Source organism: Centroberyx gerrardi, chromosome 5 (assembly GCF_048128805.1).
Source record: "Centroberyx gerrardi isolate f3 chromosome 5, fCenGer3.hap1.cur.20231027, whole genome shotgun sequence".
Lineage (NCBI taxonomy): Eukaryota > Metazoa > Chordata > Actinopteri > Beryciformes > Berycidae > Centroberyx > Centroberyx gerrardi.
The window spans coordinates 26,486,142-26,509,191 of record NC_136001.1 but is presented as its reverse complement, the minus strand read 5'-3'; the positions used below and the strand labels follow the sequence as shown (position 1 = coordinate 26,509,191).

The 23,050-nt window shown below is 46.9% G+C and overlaps 1 protein-coding gene across 9 annotated transcripts in view; it reads right to left on the bottom strand.

Annotated features, from left to right (window-relative positions):
* Positions 1-693: 693 nt before the first annotated feature.
* Positions 694-23,050, bottom strand: part of magi1b (membrane associated guanylate kinase, WW and PDZ domain containing 1b) — a 145,837-nt gene continuing 123,480 nt past the window's right edge. For 7 of the 9 annotated variants that reach the window (XM_078283351.1, XM_078283353.1, XM_078283352.1 and 4 more), the window contains 9 exons: positions 19,819-19,910; positions 18,773-18,965; positions 16,615-16,992; positions 13,711-13,914; positions 9,956-10,049; positions 9,486-9,576; positions 8,394-8,537; positions 5,898-6,036; positions 694-2,824 (listed from right to left, as the gene is read on the bottom strand). In XM_078283351.1, the coding sequence (XP_078139477.1) occupies positions 1,542-2,824; positions 5,898-6,036; positions 8,394-8,537; positions 9,486-9,576; positions 9,956-10,049; positions 13,711-13,914; positions 16,615-16,992; positions 18,773-18,965; positions 19,819-19,910 (2,618 nt within the window). In that variant the 3' untranslated portion in view covers positions 694-1,541. Of the gene's footprint in view, positions 2,825-5,847; positions 6,037-8,393; positions 8,538-9,485; positions 9,577-9,955; positions 10,050-13,710; positions 13,915-16,614; positions 16,993-18,772; positions 18,966-19,818; positions 19,911-23,050 lie in introns of those variants that run through there. The other 2 variants (XM_078283355.1, XM_078283359.1) reach the window with 2 other exon arrangements.

The following is a 23,050-nucleotide window of genomic DNA, read 5'->3' as shown; positions in this document are numbered from 1 at the left end:
GGCGTCATCATCCACCCACCGCTGTCACCGTCCTGACATCTAGGGACACGGCATCCCAGTGGTCTGTTCTCTATCAAATGAACAATCTTTGAGAAAGGAGAGAGGACGCAGAGGGGAGAGGAAGACGGGAACGGAGTGTAGAGGACAAAGGGAGAGAGGGGCCACAGAGAACAGAAAAGGCACAAATCAAAGTATAAGAGCTGGGGAGAGGAGGAAAGGAGGGGACACTTTTTGTTAAGACTTCTATCCTAGCTTTGATGTGGTGAAGGGAAGGCGGCACTTTGCTCTTCTCTCCTTCAAAGACTTCATTTCCACACATACTTTTGCAAGGCCTGAGATAACGATGTCAGGCTCCTCTCTCCATTGTCTTTTGTTTGCTCAAATGATGAGAGCTTAGTATTCTAGACCTTTAGGATATACTATCTACCTGGCACCCAATATCTGTCTTGTTATGACACATACACACCCACACATTTGTATTGCTATACTTCTTAGGAATTTCAATTGACTTAGAAGCGTTCTCTATCCCCTAACCCTCGCCACTAAATGCCATAAACCTATTTTAACCCCTGTGATAACCAAAAAGATAGATATAAAAATGCATGCACCCATGCATTCACACCCGTGTACTCACACACACACACACACACTTAAACACACCAAAACAGACGCACTCTGGTTCATTTGTTGAATATATTATTTTTATTTTAACATCATCATCATCATCATCATCATAGTTTAACTTTTGATTTTCCCTTCATTCATTTAAAATGATCACCTCTGAATGTACACATACTGCAAACTGTCAAAAATATACAAACAAATGCAGGCTTGTGCTATAGTCTGGTCAAATGTCTAAAAAACAGTGGCACTGGGGGAGAGAGAGAGAAAGAGAGAGCGAGAGAGAGAGAGACAGAGAGACAGACAGACAGAGAGAGAGAGAGAGAGATAGAGAAGACATTGAAACCGGTAAAGACATGCACAGCATCGTTGTGAGCACCGGTTACAGTTATCCAGGTGCACGGTACTTCCATGGGTTCTTTGTGGAAAAGTACATACATTTCATCATCTGACGGTGCGGCACAAAATGCCCGTCACATATCAAATCAAAAACAAAAAAAAAAAGTTGCTCGTTAATGGAACTGTTAGGCACATCATTGTTTTTTATGGTTTTACATTTTCTGTAAAAGTCAGAGTTACTGTAAATGTAGAATGCTTAACCAAAAAAGAAGAAAAAGAAGAAAACAAAAATCAAAAACATACAATAAAAAAAAAAGAAAAGAAAAAATAAACCCTTCAGCTTTTAAAAGTCATTTTGGAATCACTGTCTGGTTAGTAACTCAACAATGTTACATAATCAATAACTTAGATTTTTTTCCAGGGTCTGTGTATGTCTATATATGTGTTGTCTGGTGTGCGTGTGTGTTTGTGTGTGTAAAATTGGGTGCACTTCTGTATGTGAGGATCCAAGTGGTAATGGGAGAGGTGAGCGCTTGTGGTGCTTTGTGGGTGGTGGCTGTGATTGGCTGACAGCCATCCAATCAGATGCTCAGGTCTTTGGGGCCCTCCTTGTAGGTCTTCTTCTTGGGCTCCGGGAGCGCGGCCTTGGAGGAGCGACTGGTGTTGGACTTGAGCGTGCTGTAGTACTCCCTCACCTTAGCCGTAACAAAATCGTCCTCATCCTCTTCATCCTCCTCGTCCTCCTCGTCCCGTCTGAAGCTCCTGACCGGGGAGATGTCTCGTCCCAGGCTGCGGGCTCGGTAGCGCGGCTCGGGGGAAGCGCCTCTGCTGGCGTAGCGCCCGTCCCTGTCCGCCCTCTCAGGAGAGCGCCCCCTCAGCAGCGAGCTGTACCTCCTGTAGGCTGAATCTGAGTCGGGGGTGCGCACCCTGGGCAGGGTGGTGTCTCCGTACGCCCCTCTCTGGTCGCGGGACGCCGCCTCCCTCAGCAGGCTGTCCCCCCTGTAGGCCCTCTCCATGGAGGAGGCTCTCATTAGCAGGCTGTCCTCCCCGTACAGGCGCTCCTCCCTCGGCAGGCGCGGCAGCGCGGCCTCCCTGTTCAGACGGTCCAGGGCTGGGGGCTCCCGGAGGACGCTGTCCACGGGAGGGGGGCTAGGTTCAGGGGCCCTGGGGGGCTCCTTCAATACAGCCACATCCCCAGTGGGCTTCTCGTTGCTCTGGGCCCTCCGTCTGTCTGGGGAGACGTGCCGGCGGTAGGGGTCTGAGGAGTGGGCGTGGCGTCGGGTGGGGGAGTGGTGACGAGAGCGGTGGGGGGACCTGTGGCGCTGAGGCGAGCGGTAGGGAGAGCGGTAGGGCGAGCGATGGGGAGAGCGGTGGCGTTGGTGAGAGGAGGACTGGTTGGTGCGGTGTTTGTCGGGGGAGCGCCCGTGGCTACGTCCTCCGTGACGGCCATCCAGGGTGTTCTCTGCGCTGCGTGCCCGGCTGCGGCCCTTCTCGGGCGAATGGTGACGCCCGCTACGGTGGTGCCCGCCGCTGGAATGGTGGTGGTGGCCGTCCTTGGAACTGCTCTTTCCCTTGTCATCCTTCTTCTTGAACAGCTTGGATATGTCCTTCCCAGTGGACTTGCCCCCCTTGCGTTTGCCCGTGCTGGTTTTCTTGTTGGGGGAGCGGTGGCGGTGGTTGGAATGGTGGTGCTTGCCGGTGCCAGTAGGGTGGCGGCTCGGCTCCTTGCTCCGGGATGGTTGGTGGGGTTCTGGTGGGTAGCTTGACTCCGATGGTGCGTTGGTTGGGGGCAGGGTGCTCACTTCCGCAGCGTTTTGTAACCCTGCGGCTGGGTTGGCTGTGCTGCTGCCGTCGTTGATGCTGTCTGCAACACAGTGTGACATACAAACGAGGGCAGGGGGATCAAACATGCATCTAGATTCTAAAACCTCCCATGGGGTTTCACAGTAACCATGCTTCATAAGTCACTCAGTCATGAAGCTGAGAACATTTCCGATGGAAGCCATTCTGATGTTAATGCCAGCAAAGATGGCTAACTGTTAGATGGCACAGCAACAGCCAATGGTAAAACATTAGAACTGCTTATACATGAGAATAAAATGCAGTGAAACACACTTGTGGAGCAGCCATAGCTTGAAGACACTTGTTACCCACAACAAACCTTTCCCCAGGTCTACCTGGGTTCACCTTACTGAAGCAGAATGGCACTTGGTCGGTTGGACGGCTGGACCTGTGGCTGGTTACAGTGCCAACGTGCTGCATGTTGATGATGCTGCTTGATTAAACTGATTAGCCATGCTCTTTCATGCGCTGTCGTGATGCCTTAGATTCTTGGAAACGTTTAAAGCAAATACAATGCTCGAGATGAGATCCAAAAACTACATGATGGCTCATAGTATTGCAGCGCTAAGTTTGGTCTCAGATGTTCAGTGAAGTAGCCTTTCAATTATGTTATTCTTTTGCGTTAGGACCAATGTTAAATTATGTTATGTGATTGCTTTCTTAATACTATGTCAGTGTACCTCAAGGATTTTTATCCTATTAATCTCATCACATCATCTACATGAGCAGTCAGCATAATACCTTGTCATTATTGGATTCTTATGATTAATCCTTACATGTTCTATCCAACTCTACTTGTCTTTATGAATATCTTTAATACGTCTTTATGTCTACATCTTTACAGACAGGCTATGTTCAGACTACAAACTGCAGAGCTAGAGCTACAGCAGAGAGGATGTTCTTTGATAGTTGATAAGCCTCAAGTAGGGAAGATAAACTAAACTAATTAACAAGAACAAACTAAACTAACGCTCTCCACATTTCAGCACTGGACATGGTGCCCAGAGGTTTGAATGCGACTGGTGGAGAGGTACGCATGAATCCATTCCTACTAGTCAGCATGACAACAGCGGCGACGGCGGCGGCGGTATTGGCAATGCATTCTGGGTGAATGGATTCGTATGCATGGAGTAGAGCACGGGCATGGGTGAGTTGAGGCCACACCACACGGAGAGAGGGAGCGGAGAGAGAAGCAGAGAGAGCGAGAGAGAGACAGACAGACAGATGACAGGGGAAGGGAGAGCAGGACAGCTACAAACCGTGGTCTGATTTTGGAGGAGAGACGCCTCCCCCATCTTGTCATTTCTCATGCATGCAGTGAGATGGGGAGCGACCATCCCTGAAGGAAGACAAGAGCCCAGTGCAAAGGGAAGATAAACAAAAACAGAAAAAGAGAAGAGCACAGGGTTTAGACCTTTTGAAGGAAGAAAAGGAGAATTATTGTCGGTGTTGATTTTTCAATGAAAAAAATTTGTTTATTTGATCATTGAGTCATTCAGAATAAGGAGACAGTCCAGGAAATTGCCCCAACCCTTCAGTGGAAACCATCAGTTACAGAGAAAAGTCCTGGAACCAAGCCCACGCACATTTGCACACACTCGCCCACACACACACACACACCCACACATATGGACAAAGAAGCAGCAGAAACCCAAACCCAAAAGAGACAGTGAGACTCACACACCCACAAACAACAGCGTATGAAGCAGTTTTACATTGCCGACAGAAATAAAAAAGAAACACTGGCGAGACTGTCAAAGGGTGCGTCAACTAAAAAGTACAAAAAAATGATCAAAAATATACAAGTTCACATGATGTCATATTGGTGCAGGTTAAGACAGCACATTCTTAGCGCAAATAAAATTACATGATTTTTCAAGACAGGCAAATATATCTCCACTCAAAGAAAAAAAACAAACAAAAAAAACAAGAATGCATTTATGATGACTTGTGACTATCAATCAAAACAGATCAATACGATAAAAAAAAAAAACGTTCCATAAATATTATGGAAAATAGACAATAGAAGGAAAAAAAAAATCAATTTACACTTTTGACAAGTTCATGCAGCAATAGACTTTTTCCATTAATATGTGGATTTGATTCATGGCTCTGTACATGGAACAAAAATACTTGTAAAAATGCCTCTATTCTTTTCATCACTGTACAAAACGTCTATATAAGTGGAGCGATGGATTTCTTTTGTATGGGGATGGGCAGAGTTCCTATCGTCACAGCATTTCAATGACATTAACAGTGGGTGCAAATAAATCCACGGATTAGTGAGTAATGTCAAGCACAGTATAGTGAGATTTTCTCATTGAAACGGCAAAAAAAGCATTAGACTGCCTTTCTTCTGAATACAGTTCTCACTTAAAACCCTTAGAGTTCAGTAGCTTACATTCACCTTCAATAAATATCATAAATATGTTCGCGTCCTATCCAAAGCTGCGAGATGCTTTCATTTCAAAGAGTGTTTCCCACTTTATCATGGGATGCAATGGATCAAGTTTCTTCTTCCCCTCGACCCTAAATTAACATTTAATGAGGGCTTGGAGCATCAATAGTACATCTTACCAACAAGAAACAACGATTTTTTCCCTAGACTCTGGTCATTCAACCCATGTAAACAGTTTCTTTTTTTTTTTTTCATGTGGCATTGAAATCAGACCCACCACCTTTCTGGAAAGTCCCAGCAGAGTGCCTTGCTCAGCGGCCCAGCGGCCAGAAGGTGAAAAGTGACAGTGGGGTGACATGGAAACTGAGAGCGGGTGACAGCAGAAGGGGCGACAGCACCCACGGGAGCAACCTCCACCCCCTCAACTCCCCTCCCCTCCTCTCCTCCCCTGGTGGGCAGTGACAGACGGGGGCCCAGGGGTGACCTCCACCAGAAAGAAACCCTGGTGGGAGCGACCCAAGGTTGGGTGGCGGGTCCTGGGAGGGTAAATGAGTCCTCACCGTTCTCCCCTCCCCCCCCCCCCCTCACCTCTTCCCCTTGAACCCACCACCGTCCACTGGGCGTTCCCCCCCCTCCCCCGCCCCGGCTCAAGGCGTGAAGACGGGGGAGAAGGGAATGTTTTCGTAGATTGACCCACCATATTCGGGCACCGAGCCGTCGCCCCTCTTGAGCACCAGACGGGCGCGGCGGCCTCCGCTCTTGATGAGCTCGATGGCCCGCGCGTGCTTCATGCCCTTGGTGCTCTCGCCGTTGATCTCCAAGATCTCATCGCCGACCTGGAGAGAGGAGGAGGAGGAGGAGGAGGAGGAAGAAGAGGAGGAAGAGAAAGGGACAAGTGGGGAAGGTTGAGACAAGAGCGAAGGGGAGGAAAAGGGAGATGACGGAGAGGGGAAAAGGAACACGAAATGGAGGGGAGAAAGGAGGAAGCAAAGGGAGGGATGCGGAGGAGGAGGATGAGGTAGAGACACACACAGTGACAGAGTGACAAGTGAAGACGGAAGGGAGGAGAGGTGAGAGGGAGGGAAAGAAGAGCGTTCAATCGCAGAGAACAGAGAGACAAGCGAGAGCCGGCAAAGGGAGAGGAGACAGCGCAGGAGAGACAGAACGGGGGAATCAAGTGACAGAGGGAAAAGAAGTACGCAGGAAGGGAGGAAAGACGAGAGGCGAGCAGGTTCAAAGGGACACGTTGACAGAGGGAGGGAAGGAAGAGCGAAACAAGAAGACAGAATGAGGAAAAGTTACAAATCGAATCCTCTGAACGGTAAACCTCACAACAGTAACATTTTTTTTATTTTTGTTGTTTTTAAAATCAACGGTTTCCAGAGAGGGGGGGGGAAGTTGCGTTGAAAAGCAGTAACTGTGAAGCCGGGAGAGAAAATGAGAGGGAGAAGAAGGAGTGTGAGGAAATACTTTTCGCTTCTCAATTTTTCCCCCTCCACGCCTCAAGTTATCTGTCAGTGCTGTCTGCGCCGAGGGAATTCCTCTCTGGCAGAATATGGATCTCTCACTGACACCTCTCTCTGCTTCACAGAACTGCTACTATTAATATCCCCGCTAATAAGGCGCACACACACACACACAGACATACACAGACACAAACATATGTATCTATGTATGCATGTGCAAATGCATGCACGCCCACAGACCTTCGCACACACTTCCAAACAGTAGCACATTAGCATATGTCAAAAACTTCCAGATAGCTACACAGGCATATATGTCAACAGGCTTTCTGCATATGTCTCATATGCATATACATAAGGGAAAATCAATTAACCCCTCATTGTATATTCAATCAAGCAGCCCAGGGGAAGTACTCCTTTAAACAGAGATCTGCTCATGTTTTTATGCAATTAATCAAAATAAAGGTTAAATATTACAGTTCCATGACAGCTTCTGTGGCACATATGAACGTCGCATTTACAAGCTGTAAAAATGTATTGGAGAAACATTAATTAAACATTTATGTACACACATTTATGTACATAGTCTCTCTGGGAGTATGCTCTTTGAGTGTTTGGTGTGGTGTGTGGTGTGTGTGTGTGTGTGTGTGTGTGTGTGGTAAGCAAGCCACTGCACTGACACAGGCAAGCTCTTACTTGGCGCAAAGGCTGGAGGCAACCGAGTTTAGGTTCAATGAAGCGTAGCTTGCTGTAATTGGGGAGGTACATTATGTAATGGCAATTACATTGATGAATGCTATTTTTATGATGGCTGTAAAAGCTAAGGGCGAGTATCATCAGCCACCGAGGAACACAGTCAAACACTGCTAATGCCTTCACTGCACCTGGAGGCAGGGAGCTGCACATTTGTCAGATACATGACAAAAGTCAATCTGCCAACCGGATATTTCAAAAGACATTTTGGACGGAGCCATCAGTGGAGACATGCGGCATTCTGTTGTGCTAACCATTAAAATGCTGAAATCTCTTTTTCCATGTTTCCTTGTTTGCGAAAGACAGAAGTAACAGCAGTTTCATTGGAGAGCCGTCTCCAAATGGCAGAGCATGCACTTTTGTTGCTTAGCTACTACTCTTCATCATCAACTTGGAATTGTTTGTGTTTGTACATAGTTACAGGGCTGATTAACAAGCGCTGCCCTCATTAAGAAATTTCCTACACTCCTCTATTTGTTCTCAATACATGATGAGATGAAGACATAGAGCTACATGGTGGGTTGTATTACAGAAACTAGTCATGAGGAAGAAGCCAAGTAGACTGCAATAGAGTAGAATGAACTAGAACAGTCTGAGGAATTGCCCACTGTTTATGTTAAGGACCTAAAGTATAGTCTAAAGCAGTCGTTCTCAATGTGGGGGTTCAGGGTCCCCCAGGGGTCCTTGAGGGGGTTCCAGGGGGTCCCCAGCTAAATGAGCAATAGCTTAATATCACTATAATTTAATTATCCCAATTAAAGAATGCATAACTATTATTATATTATATTAGTATATTACTTTTTACATTTTACAATTCAATACAACATCAGCAACAACAAAAATCTTCCCATATGCAAGTCCCTGAGACAAAAGCTCATCAACTGGGGGCCTGTGGTCCTAATGTGTGTCTAACTGGGGGTCGATGACATGGACCTGTGTGAAGGTGTGTGAGGGCTGGCGGTGTGTTGTGTGCGTACCCTCATCTTGCCGTTGCGTACGGCCGCCCCGTCCTCAGCTAGCCTCAGCACGTACAGGTCCATGTTGTATTCTCTGCCTCCTCGCAGGCTGAAGCCAAAGCCTTTGTTGTCTCGCTCCAAGTCCACTGAGTAGAACTCAGCCTCCTGACGGACAGAGAGGGACCACACACACACACACACACACGCACAGAGAGAGAGAGAGAGCGAGTGAGTGAGAGAGAGAGAGAGACAGGGAGAAAGACACACATTTGCATCAAGGTCACTTTTGTGATTCAGCAGTTCGATTTGAAGTGTGTGTGTGTGTGTGCGTGTGTGTGTGTGTGTGTGTGAGAGAGAGAGAGAGAGAGAAGGTGTGTGTGTCCTTTGAAGTGGGCTCCTATTTCAGAGCAGGGGACAAATGCCACCTTCAGGAAAGTCACACCTATTTAATAGTCGCGCCAGACTGTGTGTGTGTGTGTGTGTGTGTGTGTGTGTGTGTGTGTGTGTGTGTGTGTGTGTGTGCGTGTGTGCATGCATATGCTCAGGTGTAGGAATGCTGAATTATTGATGCCTTGGGCTCTGGGCGGACAAAGGGAGAGGGCACAGACATAGAGAGAGGGGGACAGGCACTGCAAGGACAGGGAGACAGCCACAACAGCCCCTGTCTTCACGCCCTCCTCATCTCCTCTGGCGAAGGATCAATGCTATCTGGGAGAGCCATCTCCACACCGGCAGATTAATTCAGCGGGGAACACAGCGCCCCGAGAGCTTACTTTGAAAGCAAACGGGCCTTCCGTAATGCATGGATTTCGATAAAGCCAGCAGGTGGACGTAAAAAAAAAAACCAAAAAAAAAAAAACACTTGATTCGTCCTTGGGTGGGTGGATGGACAGATGCATGGAGGAATGGAGGATAAATAGGTGTGTTGGTGCTGAAATAGTTGGATGGATGGATGAAAAGATGAATGTTGATGCGGGTGGGAAGTTGATTGCTTGGAGTGTGGATGGCTGGGAGGTTATAGATGGAGATATGAAACGGATGAATGGACGGATAGATGGATGGGTAGATGAATGAAGGGACAGGTAAATGGATGGCTGGAGTGTCCTTGCTTACCTGGGCTGGGACTTGTTGTGTCGGGGGCTGGGGAGGAGGGCCTGGCGGTGCTTTGAATTCAAATGACTCCTGTTTTGGTTTGGTGTTGTTTCTGAGACAGAAAGATAGCAGGCAGTGTGTTGAGAAAGTATTTCTAGTTAAGATAAAGTGCAATTTTACACCTAGTTACTGTGTATTGCACCCAATCTAGTCTGCTTTCTGATAAATAAAGCACTGTCTTAAAGACAAAGATGGTGCTTTCTGCAATTAACCTTGGGAGCAACATTTACACAAAACTGAAAAACATAAAAAGAAAGCAGTGTAAGAGAATATGTGCGTTAAAGAAATTCAATTATGAAATTTCCTAAGTTAGTTATAAGCATATCTTGAAAAATAATTCTAACTACTCCCAAGTACGCCTCAAACTATTACATTCTACTCCTGTTCAAAAGGACTACATGTTCTGTCCATGTTCCCAGGATGCACCTCACCTGGGCTCGGGCGTAGCCTGTTGCTGAGGTGTGTGAGTGGTGGTGATGGTGGCGATCTTCTCTGCGTTGGTCAGCAGGGACGCATTCGATGACTCTGAGGAGGGTGAGAGAGGGGAAAGGCTGTCATGAGCTATGTTTCCATCCAGCTGTTTTAAGTTTTAAGCTAACTTTTGAAATGTTGCATAAAATTCAATTCACATTAGATGCATTTCCGTCCGCTGGGCAGAAGCCAATAAAACGAAAAATAGAACACATCCACCAGAAAAATGGACGGCATTTCAAGAATTGATTAGTATTGGGCAAATTATTGCTTTTCCTGGCAGCTAATGTTGGACATTTTTCACAAGAAGCATTTCTGCCTCAAGCAAACCTAAAAATGTTTTTGCAATATTGAGTGAATTTTATTGACATCTGCCATTTCTATACAGCTTTTCCGATGCAGTACATCATGTTTCGCATACAAAATACATGGACGGAAGCCCTTCTAGTGACCCAGAAGACGCTATCTGATGGAATTAAAGCCATATCTCACTTAGGTGGAACACTTTCATTTTTCAGTGCGCACACCCCCATAGATGTTCTGGAGCTGTCAACTAAAAACATTAGCTGACCTGGGGGCACGGCGTCTCCACCAGCCTGCAGGCTTCCTCCACCACTCAGCCAGATCCGGGACACAAGAATAACACTAGCGTTTTACTTTTGCGCCATCAATCATTTTGTCAAAGCGCCTGTCAAATGGTGTTTTTTTTCAAAATGGCGTATATATTACTTTGGAATGAAACTCTGTCTGCCTGTGAATTATGAATGAAACGCTGCCTGTGAATTATCAACCAGGATTACATACACACTTCTTTGCAGACTCTAGGGACATGAAAGCCCATGGTTACTCTACTGTCTTTCATCTTCGCACTGATTCAAGCTAACCAAAGCCCATTTTGTGTTATCAATGATCCGTGCCGGGCCCTAACCATAAAAACAGGGCATTATTACACCACTCTTGCCGCACCTAAAGAAAACTTTCTTCTCCTTAACAACCTAATTGTGCTTGGCTATCCACAGATATCCCTATTCCATATCTCACAGTCATCCAAAGGGCCTATTATTTGATTACCGGCTCTCCCCTCCTCTCTTCTCAGCCCCCTACTCGCTATTCCTCTCACACTCTGCGCAGCCATGGTCAATTCCCCTCTCCTCTATTCATCTCCTCCACCTCCACTAGTCCCCTTGGAGCCTGTTGGCTTAAGTCTTCGATTGCCCGTGGCCCACGAGGTACGGGCTCAGCCAATTAAACGGCGGCGCGGGGTGGGACGAGTTTAATTTCGGGGCTGTCGAGTTGAGAACCTGGAGTTCTTGGTGTGTGTGTGTGTGTTGGATGTTTCAGGTTGGATCTCAGCATGAGGTCCACGCTTAAAATACCCCCCCCCCTTTGAGATTTTCTGGCATCGACCGTGAACTGCGTTACATCCTCACATATTTCCCGTTCCCTCCTTTCTCACTTTTGCAGCCTTACATTCGTCCCCGTAAACCCTATTCGCCCCTCCATCTGTTCATCTGCATAAGCTACTCCTTCCATTCTGCTGCCTCCCTTCATTTATCTTTCCTCCAACTGTTTTCCGTATGTACATTTATCCAATACACCCCCCCCCCCCTACACACCCACACACACCCACCCACCCACCCCTTCTCTCTCTTCCATTCCACAACCGTCCCACTGCCTCTCTTCTCCTCTCTCGCTCCAAACATTCGGGGCACACGGAAAAGCACTGAGCTGTCTCGGTAATTTGTCTCTGGCCTTGGCAGTACGCCCGCCCGCGCCGAACAGAGCGAGTTAGGAAGGAGAGCAGGTAGAATCAAAATGAGGAATTCGGGAGAGAGACAGAGAAAACAGGAGCCGAGAGGCAAAGGAACAGAGACGGAGATAAGAAGAGGTGGGAGGGGCCGCGCTACACAATATCCCCCCAGGGTGTGTCACAATAAAAATGGTCACGCCGTCTCACCTCGGCCGCCTCCATCTCCCTTATCCCTCACAATGGGAAGCAATGAGCTCGGCCCGTGATGGATGTGTACGCTGCGGAAACACAGGCTTTCGTAACGGCGTTAACTGTTTATGTATGGATTACTGTGCGCCGGCAGGGAGGGGGCCGCGCCGGTTTTCCTTGCATTTATGGAAGTATTCAGCAACTATAAAACTCCTGCCGTGCTGCCACAGAGGGGAGAGGTGTGCTCAGCGGAAAGGAGCTGGACCACGGCTTAACCTTGGAAGAATCTACCGCAATGGTATTTATTCACGTAAGAAAATTCAGACGGGATTGGATCCATATAAACATGGGCATGCTCAGCCATGCGTGAACAGAGGCAAAGAGAGCAGTCACTCAGAGATATAATAACTTCGATACACAAGCCACAATCTTTTCCCGTCACTCCCTTGGTCTGTGTTTGTGTCAGACGGCGTCGGGTTGTTTGACACATGCACACAAACACAAACCGGAACTTTTCTATAAAGCATCTCCAGCTATTTCTCTCTATTTGTCTCTCGCTCGCTATGTCGTCTTGGCAGAGCAATTTCGGCTCACTGTTCTCATCAACTGCTCCACAGAAAAAGCTCTTCACCCATAAAAAGTGAGCCGGAAAGCAACGAGCGGCGGACAAATAGCTCCAATTTCTCCCGACACGCAGGTTGACAGGGAGTATCGCCTTCCCAAACACACACACACACACGCACTTAATTAAACGGTGTTTGTGAAGCATGCTGGGGAGATCTGTCAGCGCAGTGCAGTGAGAGCTTTCAGCTGCGCAACACAACGGGCAGTGCGCACAGACCTTCCCTGAAAACACTTTGCAAGACAAGATGCACACACACACGCAGAGGCAGCTGTGCATCTCTCTCTCTTTCTCTCTCTCGCTCTCTCTCTCTCTCAGACAGACAGAGAGACATCTAAATTACTCTTGCATGTTTTCGAAGTGTAGAGATGCCCGAAGCAGGAATGCAAAGGCTGGGAAAGTTCCCAAATATCCCCAAAGAAGTTCTGTCATCACTGCGGAGGTGTCCAGTCACATTGAAAACAAGTGAAGGAACTGGAAGCTTTATATGACATTACAGGCACACAAGCACCGTTCAAACTGTGACGGGTTAGTCCTGCTCCTCTAGGATACTCTGCCCCTGTTCAGTGTATTCTATGTAATAATAATAATAATAATTAAGGACCATTGAACAGGCCTCCTTGATTATCTATTTGATTATCAATTTATTATCTATTTGATGATTTTATTGTCTGACACACAGGTGTGAATGTGTGTAACTGTCTGAATCTGAACCAGGGTGGGTCTGAAAAAGACCACGAGTGCTAAGTAAACCTTTCCTGGATAAATTAAGGTTAAAAAAGGTCTCAATTGATCCCAGATCAGCACTTCTACTCTGAAAACCTTGACGAATGAGGTCTAGTGCATTAGTTGTCCAACTTCTTAATACCAAGGATCCCTAAGGAAGTGAATATTTGGCTAAAGGCTCCGGATGGGATATTGGCAGAATGTGCTCGTTAGCAAATCAAATTATAGTGAAATTTAAATATCCTTCACTATTGTGAGGACCCTTGAAGACCCCTTCAAGGACCCTTGAGGGTGATTGGCCTCCACTTTGAGAACAACTTGTCAAGGGAATAGAAAGAAACCCAAAAGACAATGAAAAGTACAAATCATGATGAAACTGGCTTGGACAGTGGATACTGCAATATGACATTCCCCCATTCCCCACTCACCGTCTCCAGGAATGATACGTAGTGTGACGGTGTTGCCGGCCTCCTTGATGAGGTTGACGATGTCAGAGTGGGACTTGTTGGTGATGGAGCAGCTGTTGACAGCCAGGATGCGGTCGCCGACTTTCAGCTTCCCACAGCGGTCTGCCGGGCTCCCCTCGATTATGCGCCCTATTTTGTGGGGCATGGCCACACACGCATTGCCAGCTATGGTCACCATGAACATGTTCGTGTGATTCAGTGTGTGTGTGTGTGTGTGTGTGTGTGCGGTGTTGTTGAATAGAATGAGAGAGAAAGAAAAAGGGAGGGAAAAGGGGAAAGGAGGAGACAAGAGAAAGAGGGGCAGAAGGTTAAGGGTTAATTCAGCCAGCCAAGCCAAAAGTCACTGAGAGAAGCTGCTCAGAAAAATGCCAGAATACAGTGCAAGTGTTGGCGAAGAAGGGCAAATCCAAATGTGCTCCGCAAAAAGAAGAGGGACTTTCTTACGGTTCTCACTGCTCTTCTTGTAAATTGGTTTTTCAAATTAATCAGTGGGAAAATTGAGCTAAACTCCACATCCAATATGTTCCTCCTCAATATGGCAGTCCTCCTCCTCCCTTCCCTCTCTTTTACTTAATGCTGCTCCAGCTCCAATTTTCTAAAACGGATATCATTATTCTATTTGCATGAGAGGGTCTATGCGGCAAAAAGCTAATAATGAGAAAATTGTGTTGGTGTCGGCACCCGTAATACGACACCTGCAGAAACTTGGAGACGACAAACGTATACATCAGAGCTGACATCTCACCAACTACCCTGAGGTCTCTCTGTTTGTCGCTCTCTGCAGTCTGCCATCAGTCACTAGAGAGAGATGCAGCACACAATCACTTCTTTCTTTCTCCATCTCCCTTTTCATTATTACTCATTCATCTCTCCACCCGCCTCCTCCTTTCATGGCACTACAAAGTCGTCTCACCCCGACCTCTCTTCCTGTCTCTCTAACTGCATCTAGGCCTGTTGGGCTATGAACTACCGAGTGGAGGGTGGATGAGAGAGAGAGAGAGAGAGAGAGAGAGAGAGATGCTGTTGGGTTTCTGAGCAGAAGGAAGTGATTTTCCAACTTGCAGCAGCATGGAGAGGATAGATTTGTTTCTAAACCATCGCCATCACGGACCAATTAAAGGACCATACCGGTGTTTTCGCATTTTAGCCCATTTACTGCAATTCACGTATACTTGTCTTTACTACCAACCATTTTCCAAAGCCTACCATTCTTGTTTAGATGTTTGAATGCATTTTTCCTACCCTCCAGGCAGCCATTCGTTTCTATTCATTTCAGCATGGTTTGAAAATCTACTTACAGAGACTTGAAACTTGCTTGAGATAGGCAATTCATCACAGTAAACATCCCACCCGGGTTTCATTGTTGTCAAAGTTACTTTATCATTGCGTGGTAAGTTAGTTTAATGCCCGCATTGATTTGAAAAGTCTACACGTCTTCTGGTGCGTTCACATGCTGGTGGCAAGCTCCGAGATCCGGGACTTCAAAGTCGGCATTCACATTTGCTATTTGGTTGTGAAATCAAACCCAGAAGATAAACGATAAGCAAACATGAACATTGAGAAAAGGATGATGGGGATTTGGCTTCTTCTTGCTTTAAAAAAAAATTATGATAGTCTGGCTAACTACCAAGTAGGAAATTCGCTTTTCCGATTTATCCATAGCACATGCATGCACCATTCCTCTCTGTCGCACTCAGAAACCCACACGACAACGTCAGCACAACTTCCAAGTTTGAAAGTTTCATTCTCTCCTGGCCTGTAGCTGGTGGATTTCCATTAGATTTTACATGTCATATTAAATTAAATAAAGCTCATCTGCTTGCCAATGCTTTCCACTGTGGCCTGCGAGAAAGAGCTTTGCCAGTTTGTTAGCCACCAAGCGAAGTTGAGCAGCATAAGGGGATTTTTCAGTCCACCCACACCCAGAGAGATAAGAGCACAGAAAAGTGGAATGCCATAGGGGTGTAGGCAGGAAGCCATGGCAGCAGGGCAAAGAGCACACTGCAGAGAAAAGACACTAACAGTATGCAAATTGAAAAGTAGAGGTACTCTGAACAAAATTATATGTGAGGATGTATATGGGACTGAGTCAAATGGAGAAAACGGCATTTATTCTGGTACTATTGAAGCTTAATTTAAAATCTCCAAAGAAAAACTCACAATGATGACCTATTAACTGAGATATTAAGATATTAACTGTCAGCCAAGTGATGCAAAATAGCACAGAAGTTCAGGTAAGGTGATTTTGTATCAGTACTTCCACCTGGTCCCATACTGTAGCATTAAATACTATTCTCTAATCATTTTCCCTATTAATCCTGTTTGCAGCACTCAGGCTCATTAAGACGTCATTACACTCTTAGTGCCAACCTGCTCAGCAGAAGCCATTTAAGTGCAGCTGAATAATACAAGTGCCTTATGTAAGACCCACTTCACTTGTGATCAATTATGAAAGCCTTGTGTGAGTGTAGCGGCAGCTGCAGGCGAAGAAAGGGTTTCGGTGTCTTGGTTTGACAGGCTCAGAAGAAAATGGGAAAGAAGAACCACTTCTTTGAAGAGCGTTGGTATTGATCTGGCGGGACTGTAAATAGCCAGAGTCCATGCTGGTTGTCAGGCTATTTAGTGTTCAGAGTTTTTAAGGATGGATACAAAGAAAGTCTATAAAGGAGATGGGAAGATTAAAGGCCCCAGTGATGAGCAAAAGCTAGAGAGTGTGTTTCATGTTTCGCTGAGTGGAACTAATTTTTGCAATATGTGCATTTACAGTCAACAACATTGTACTGGAACACATTTCTTAACGTGTCAATTACATTCCATAACAATTGGCGAATACGACATGTGACATAAAAGCGCGCCGGCTCTTACCGAAGGTGGTGCCAGTCTCGGGCCGTGACACGGACGAGACGATGACGAAACCGAATCCCTCGTTCTCCCCGCGGCGGATCTCCACGTCGTAGGGCTGCAGGCCGGAGGACGGGGCGGCGGAGGAGGCGTTGGGGGGTAGAGAGGAGACCGGGGCGGCCGCCGCTGCCACCGCCACCGCGTTGCCGCTGCCCCCCGCCCCGCCGCCCCCTCCGCCGCTGCCGATGCCGGAGGTGGAGCCGCTGCCGGAGCTGACGGTGTTGAGGGAGTTCTGGCTGCCCTGCGGGGTGCGCTTCCCCATCTCCTCCGTCAGGCTGGGCGCCTGGGTGCTGCTGTGGTGGGACGAGGCCGGCGACGGGGGCACGTCTCCCTCTGCTTTAACTAGGGGGGCAGGGGAGGGGAGGGGAGAGGGAGGGCGATATGTGAAGATACGGGGCGGAGGGGTGACAGCAAGAGCGAGGGGCGGACAGGAAACGGTGGGGAGAAAGAGAGAGGAGCGAGATTTATGGATTGAAGAGGATGGAGCGAGGAGGATGGGGAGGTGAGGCAGAGCAGAAACACAAGAAGATCAAGAGGAGAATGAAGACAAACAGATACAGCATTGGGCAATAAAAGAAAAGGCGTGAAGCCAAATTAGGCCAGCCAATGTTACATAAGAAGAACAGCAGATAATGTAATGAGTAAAAGAGAGACAGGGACCAGTACATAAAAAGACAAGAGAGCATAAAATCATAACTGTCGGACCTGACAAGTCAGCAAACTGTTACATCATCAGTGCAATCTAAAAATGAAAAAGTTTGTAAATCAACACAGACCCTCTTTCTCTCCTCACTCAGCGAGCTTAATCACATGATAAAAGCCAGACGGCTTGGGGGGAACAAATCTATCCACTGATCTCTTTTGAAGAAAAAAAAAAAAAATCTTAAGATGCAGCTCGCCTGTTGTGTCTGGACATTTCGTTCAACATTTAATTTCCTGTAGAGCTACGCGAGGACGGCGCCTCATATTTTCGACGCTCTGAGACAGACGGAGAGCAGCCATGCACTAATGTCTGACCGTTCCCATCAGGCAGAAGGTTGACCACCCTCTCCATCACATTTATGGGTCCTCCTTTATCGCCTGCTGAGGGGCAGGGCTGAGCGGAGCCGAGCCGAGCCGAGCGGGGGCAGGGACGGGGGTGGGGGTGTTTGCTCGCTGTGGCGGCCAAGCGTTTCCTGCTGTTACACGCCCAGACTGTTAAAGAGCAAGGAGAGGGGGCGACCCTTGCAAATAGCGAGCCGGTCCCAGGGCTCCTGATGGAACTGCGATGAAGATAAATGGGGGCCTTGGCGGCGAAAAGCACATCGCACTGTTCAGCTGCGGAACACTGTTGTACTATTACAGCGTGGGCTGTAACGACATAACGCTATCGGACACAAATGAACAATCAGGTGTTGTTCTGTTCTGCACAGGATCCAATAAATAATGCATGGCACTGCTGATACCACATGGAATACATTCACTGACACGCTCACATATGTAAACAGCAACTAAGAGGACCCAATGTAAACATACAGGAGAAATACACTTCTAGCTGAGACAATTAGAGGTACACTTAAAAGACGTTAAAGACTCCCCTTATAGTCACAATGAAACGGCATTTTGAGAGCATCTTGCTTCCTTAATTTGACGGATTTCCTGTTGAAACAGGATTTTAAGGCAGGACATAATGCGGGGAGGATTCATTCAAAAGTGGAAACCAATGAGATATCAGTTAGGGAGAGAGGGAGTTTATTTGATGGGGGAGGCAGAGGGGCGGGATTGTTCAAAAATCTGTGTCACCACTGAAGATTGTTTTGGCATAAATTGTCAAATAGGTGTATGGTATGATAGAATGAGCTCAAAAGGCCAAAAAGTAATTTCTTATTTCAGTGTGGCTTTAAATCACTTATGACTTGAAGTCATAGTCCATATTTCCATCTCACACTCTTATTTTCTCACTCTTGTCTTGGGTCTCTGACAGACCTAGCCAACATTTGCCAACCTTGGACAAGCTTTTGAACTTGAGCCAACAGAAAGATATTAAACCGACGTGGGAGAGGCTGCCAACCATTGACTTTTCTGGAACCGTCAGCAGGTTTCTAACAGGCTGCTCCCTCGTCTTTACCCCTGTGCTCCTTACCGGCGTAGCTGGTTTTGCGTCGGACCGTGAGGTTGACGTGGCCCTGCTTGGCGGCCTGCTGCATCAGCTGCACCACCAGCTGGTGAGACTTGCCCACCACCGCCGTGCCGTCCACGCATATCAGTTCGTCGCCGGACCGCAGGCGTCCGTCCTCATCCGCCGCGCCGTACTTCACTATGTGGCCGATGTAGATCTACAAGACACCCAGGATAGACGGATGAGACTTGTGACTGTGTGCTCAGACCTAGATCATGGACGAATAGGTAAGGGACTGGCAATAGTCGTGTGCAATAAGGTTCTACAGGGTGTATGCATGGAAAGCGGTTATTTAAAGAGTGTAACGAAAGCATAAACAAAGCCAGAATTCCATTTTTTATCCTGAATCAAAAATATAATACACACATATCCATAACAATACACATATATCCACACTTTTACAATGGCCATAACGTTGGCATGTAGTACAGGTCTGGTACAGTTTAGACCTAGCCAGCGCATCTTTACTCTTTTTTACAGCTCGCTAGTCAACCCAGCCAAGCTCTCCAGTGAATCATTATTTTTCTTCCTTCAAGAAAGAGCAGCGCAGGCCAGCGAACAAGAACAAACAACTTGGCCTCTTTAAAAAAAGGAAGGGAAAAAAAAGTGGTTTGCGAGATGGGTGTTTTTTTTTTTTTTCTTTGACTGATTGAGGCTACACTGGCCAGATCAAAGAGAAACTGTTGTTGAAATCACTCTGATATGAATTTGTCTGAGTCCAACACAAAAGCTCAGAACTACGCACTGGAAGAAGATAAATAGAAAACGCAGCTAGAAAAAGCCTATGGATGCAGATCAGACTAGATTTCTGAATATAGAGTTCTCATCATTAATCAACCACATAATATTTAATTCTTGCTGTATAATTTAAATCATCATTATTCAGGCTACAAAATCGTATTAGTCATGCTTTATATATTTCATACAAATATATCAGAAAATTAAACGCGAGAGAGGGAGCGAGAGAGAGAGGGAGAGAGAGAGAGAGAGAGAGAGAGAGAGAGACTCACCGGCTCTCCTGGCTCATTGCCTCCAAGAATCCTGAAGCCGAAGCCTGTGTCCTTCCTCCACAGGAAAATGTCCTGCTCCTGGAAGTCTGGAACTGCAACAACAACCAATCGTCAGTAACATTACTGTGTTAAAACCAACAGCCAATCAGTGGGACTTCCCGTACCTGCCCCGGTAACTGCACTGTACCAACACACTGTCCAGTCAGGAGGAATTCGGCATCGCACCAGCATGCCATTAGTCATTTAGTGTGACTCCATCATTATCACATTAGCTAATCAGGCTATAAGTCATGCCCTAACTCTGACGATGCGTGGGCACAGCGGTATAGTGACACTGGCATGACCATAATGGATACACCTGCCGTTCTCGGGGAACCAAACCATTGGTCGATATGCAAATAAACCTCCTCCCGACTGTTCTAAGCGACGTCACGGAGCTAGCACTTTGCACAAACAATCTGTCTAGAGGCTTTGGGAAAAGAACACATAACTGATCCATCAAAGGGTAAAAAGGATCTATTCTTGGTATAGAGCTTAGCAAGTTGATTCATCAAAAAACGAAAGAAAAAGAAAAAGATCTATTCCCAGGTACAGAGCTTAAATAAAGTATCAAAAGCCAGACAGGCTGCTTAAGAATTCGGAGCAGCCTCATACAGTGGTCCCATAATTAGAGATGATCCGGATAAAACTCCCTTCTGATGTCTGAGACAGCAAGTTTTGTTTTTTTTTCTTCTCCGTCTCAACTTTTTCAAAACATCCACTTTTAGTGATGTTCTCACAGAATGGACATTACTAATCCACTGGACAACGCTGTTTCTTTTTATGAAGTGACGTGTGACATGCACCTCCATTTCCACTCTCCCCTAAGTAGAAGAAGACTAGCAAGAGCACTTCCCACCCATCAGCAGTGGTAATACATGTTGGAATAGGCTATATATTATTGAGCAGAGGGCCTCAGCGGTATGCCTAGTTCACAGTCCACTCCCATCCACGGGAGAAAGGACCGAGTTTGTGTGTGTGTGTGTGTATGTGTGTGTGTGTGTCCGCACTTGTCACCAAAAAGGTGCTGTGGTGCTAAGACGCAGTGCACTGCAGCAACTGACAGCTCATGGTTCATGTAGCAGTGGAGATGGGGGAGCCTCAGGGGGCTACTGGGAGCCTGGGGAGGGAGAGAGGGAGTGTGTGTGTCTATGTGTGTGCGCCCAAGATGTGTGTGTATGTGTGCGGCCTCATTCCGGCGCGCACATGGGTTTCTTTTGTTTACGCATGTGTATGCGTGCGTGTATTTGCTTATGTATGTATGTGCATGCATTTGCATCATATGGTCAAAGCTGTGCAGTACGTGCTGACAAGCGTGCAACTCTGAGCAAATCCCTTTGCTCCAGCCCAGACCGCTGCTGCCAAGGCCACTAAAGCCACTAAGAGCCGGCAGGATGGCAGAAGGCAAAACCAGCCTGCTTCCAATCTGTTCCTTCAGTCAACAGTTAAAATCCCCGTGGAGTGGAGCTATCTCTCTCAATCCATCACAATGTAACTGTGGAGAAACTGGGAGAGGTAGAGTCAAAGGCTAACTGTAGCAATCTGCGCCTGCACTGGGGGGGTCGACTGGGCAGTTACACCCTGCCCGTGTCGATTAACAGATCTATAAATGATCCCCATAGTGAGGCAACTGGGCGTGAATTGATCAATATCAGAGTACCTGTAGCACTGCTATCCTGTGCGGGGTGATGATTGCGAGAGAACAAGCCCAGATGAATTCAAATGGCGAGGAAATGAAAATGGGAACCTAAGGCAAAGCTGAACAATCATCAAAGTGACGGCCAATCAAGCATGGGCAGGTTTCCCCATATTCTCCGGTCTGTGGCCTGAGTTCTCAGAACAGGTAAATGCTGTGCAGAGGTTTTTTGGGGGCTTTTTTTGCAGAGAGATCGATCTCCAAATGGTGTGTTTACGACCTTGATCTCAGAAGCTCTCAGCTGAACGCTTCATCACAGCGGTAATGTTGCGTAGACTAATGTCTTTGCTGTAGCCAAGGCCTGAGCCCTTCGGGGTCCATGCTGCAGGATTTTAGGAGGGGAGCTCAATGCAGCATGAGGAAGTGGAGGATTTACACCTGCTGATACAGGTCGGCTGTCCTCCCTGTCATTTCCCCTCTGTCCTCATCCCTTTTCTACTCCTCAGAATCTCTTGAATCCCGATGCATGTCCCCTCTTTTCTGTCTCACACTTCTCTCTCACATCCCATTCCCGTTTTTCTATACCGCTGCCCTCTTTCATTCTCTTTAGTGATCCCTTTGCATGCCCTCTCTCTCCACCTTCTTATTTTTTCCCCCTCTCTCACACGCGTGTGCTGAGGAGTACAAAGCAAACTGGCCCAAACCATTTAGAAAACCCCTGTTGAGACTCCATCACCTCAGGACGGGGATGTAGAAACCGTTTCCCCCCTCTGTTCCTCCTTCTCTCCCAATCTCCCACTCTACTCTTTGTTTCCTTTCTAAATCAAACACCACTGTCCTCTCAACCCCTCGCGCTAGCTCACCAATAGACTTCAGTACTACCAGCCCACGCTCACTCCTTCTTTTCACTTTCCTCTTCAGGCATCTAAATAATGAAAATCCTTGACACGAGCAGTGGCGCCTGAGAAAGTGATTAGATGTTGAAGTTTCTCAGCCTTCGCAGACTCCTATTTTTCCAAGCCTTGAACTTGACAGAGGATCTGAGGGATATTCTTGTTAATTGGAGGCTATCCCCTAGCTTTGGCATGGCTAGACAATGAGGGGGGATGTGCTATCTCCTGACATCCACTCCACTATAGCTACTAATTATATGCCCATTTGTCAAGAGATGCGTCTCTGAGGGGAAGTGTAATGTAAAAGTGTGTCAATGGTGTCAGTGTTGATAATTGGACCAAAGTGCCGTCCAGTAGGATTGGACCAAGAACATGTGGGCGACTTTTGTCTCTTGTGCTGGACATGGTTTACCCAAAGCCAATGCTATTGGAAACCAGTCATTCACATACTCTTAGTCAGGTCCGCACAATGCTACTGGATGGCATGTATATCCAATTAGTGTTATTAAAGGATAAGGCCGGTGTTTTTTAATGCATTGCTTACCGTCAACAAATCCTATGAAAATAACAAAATCAACAATGCGTTTGCTCTACTCCCGTTACTTTCTGACTTCCTACGTACCGTTTTTAGCCGTCAACCCGGAAGTCATTGGCTCCAATTGTA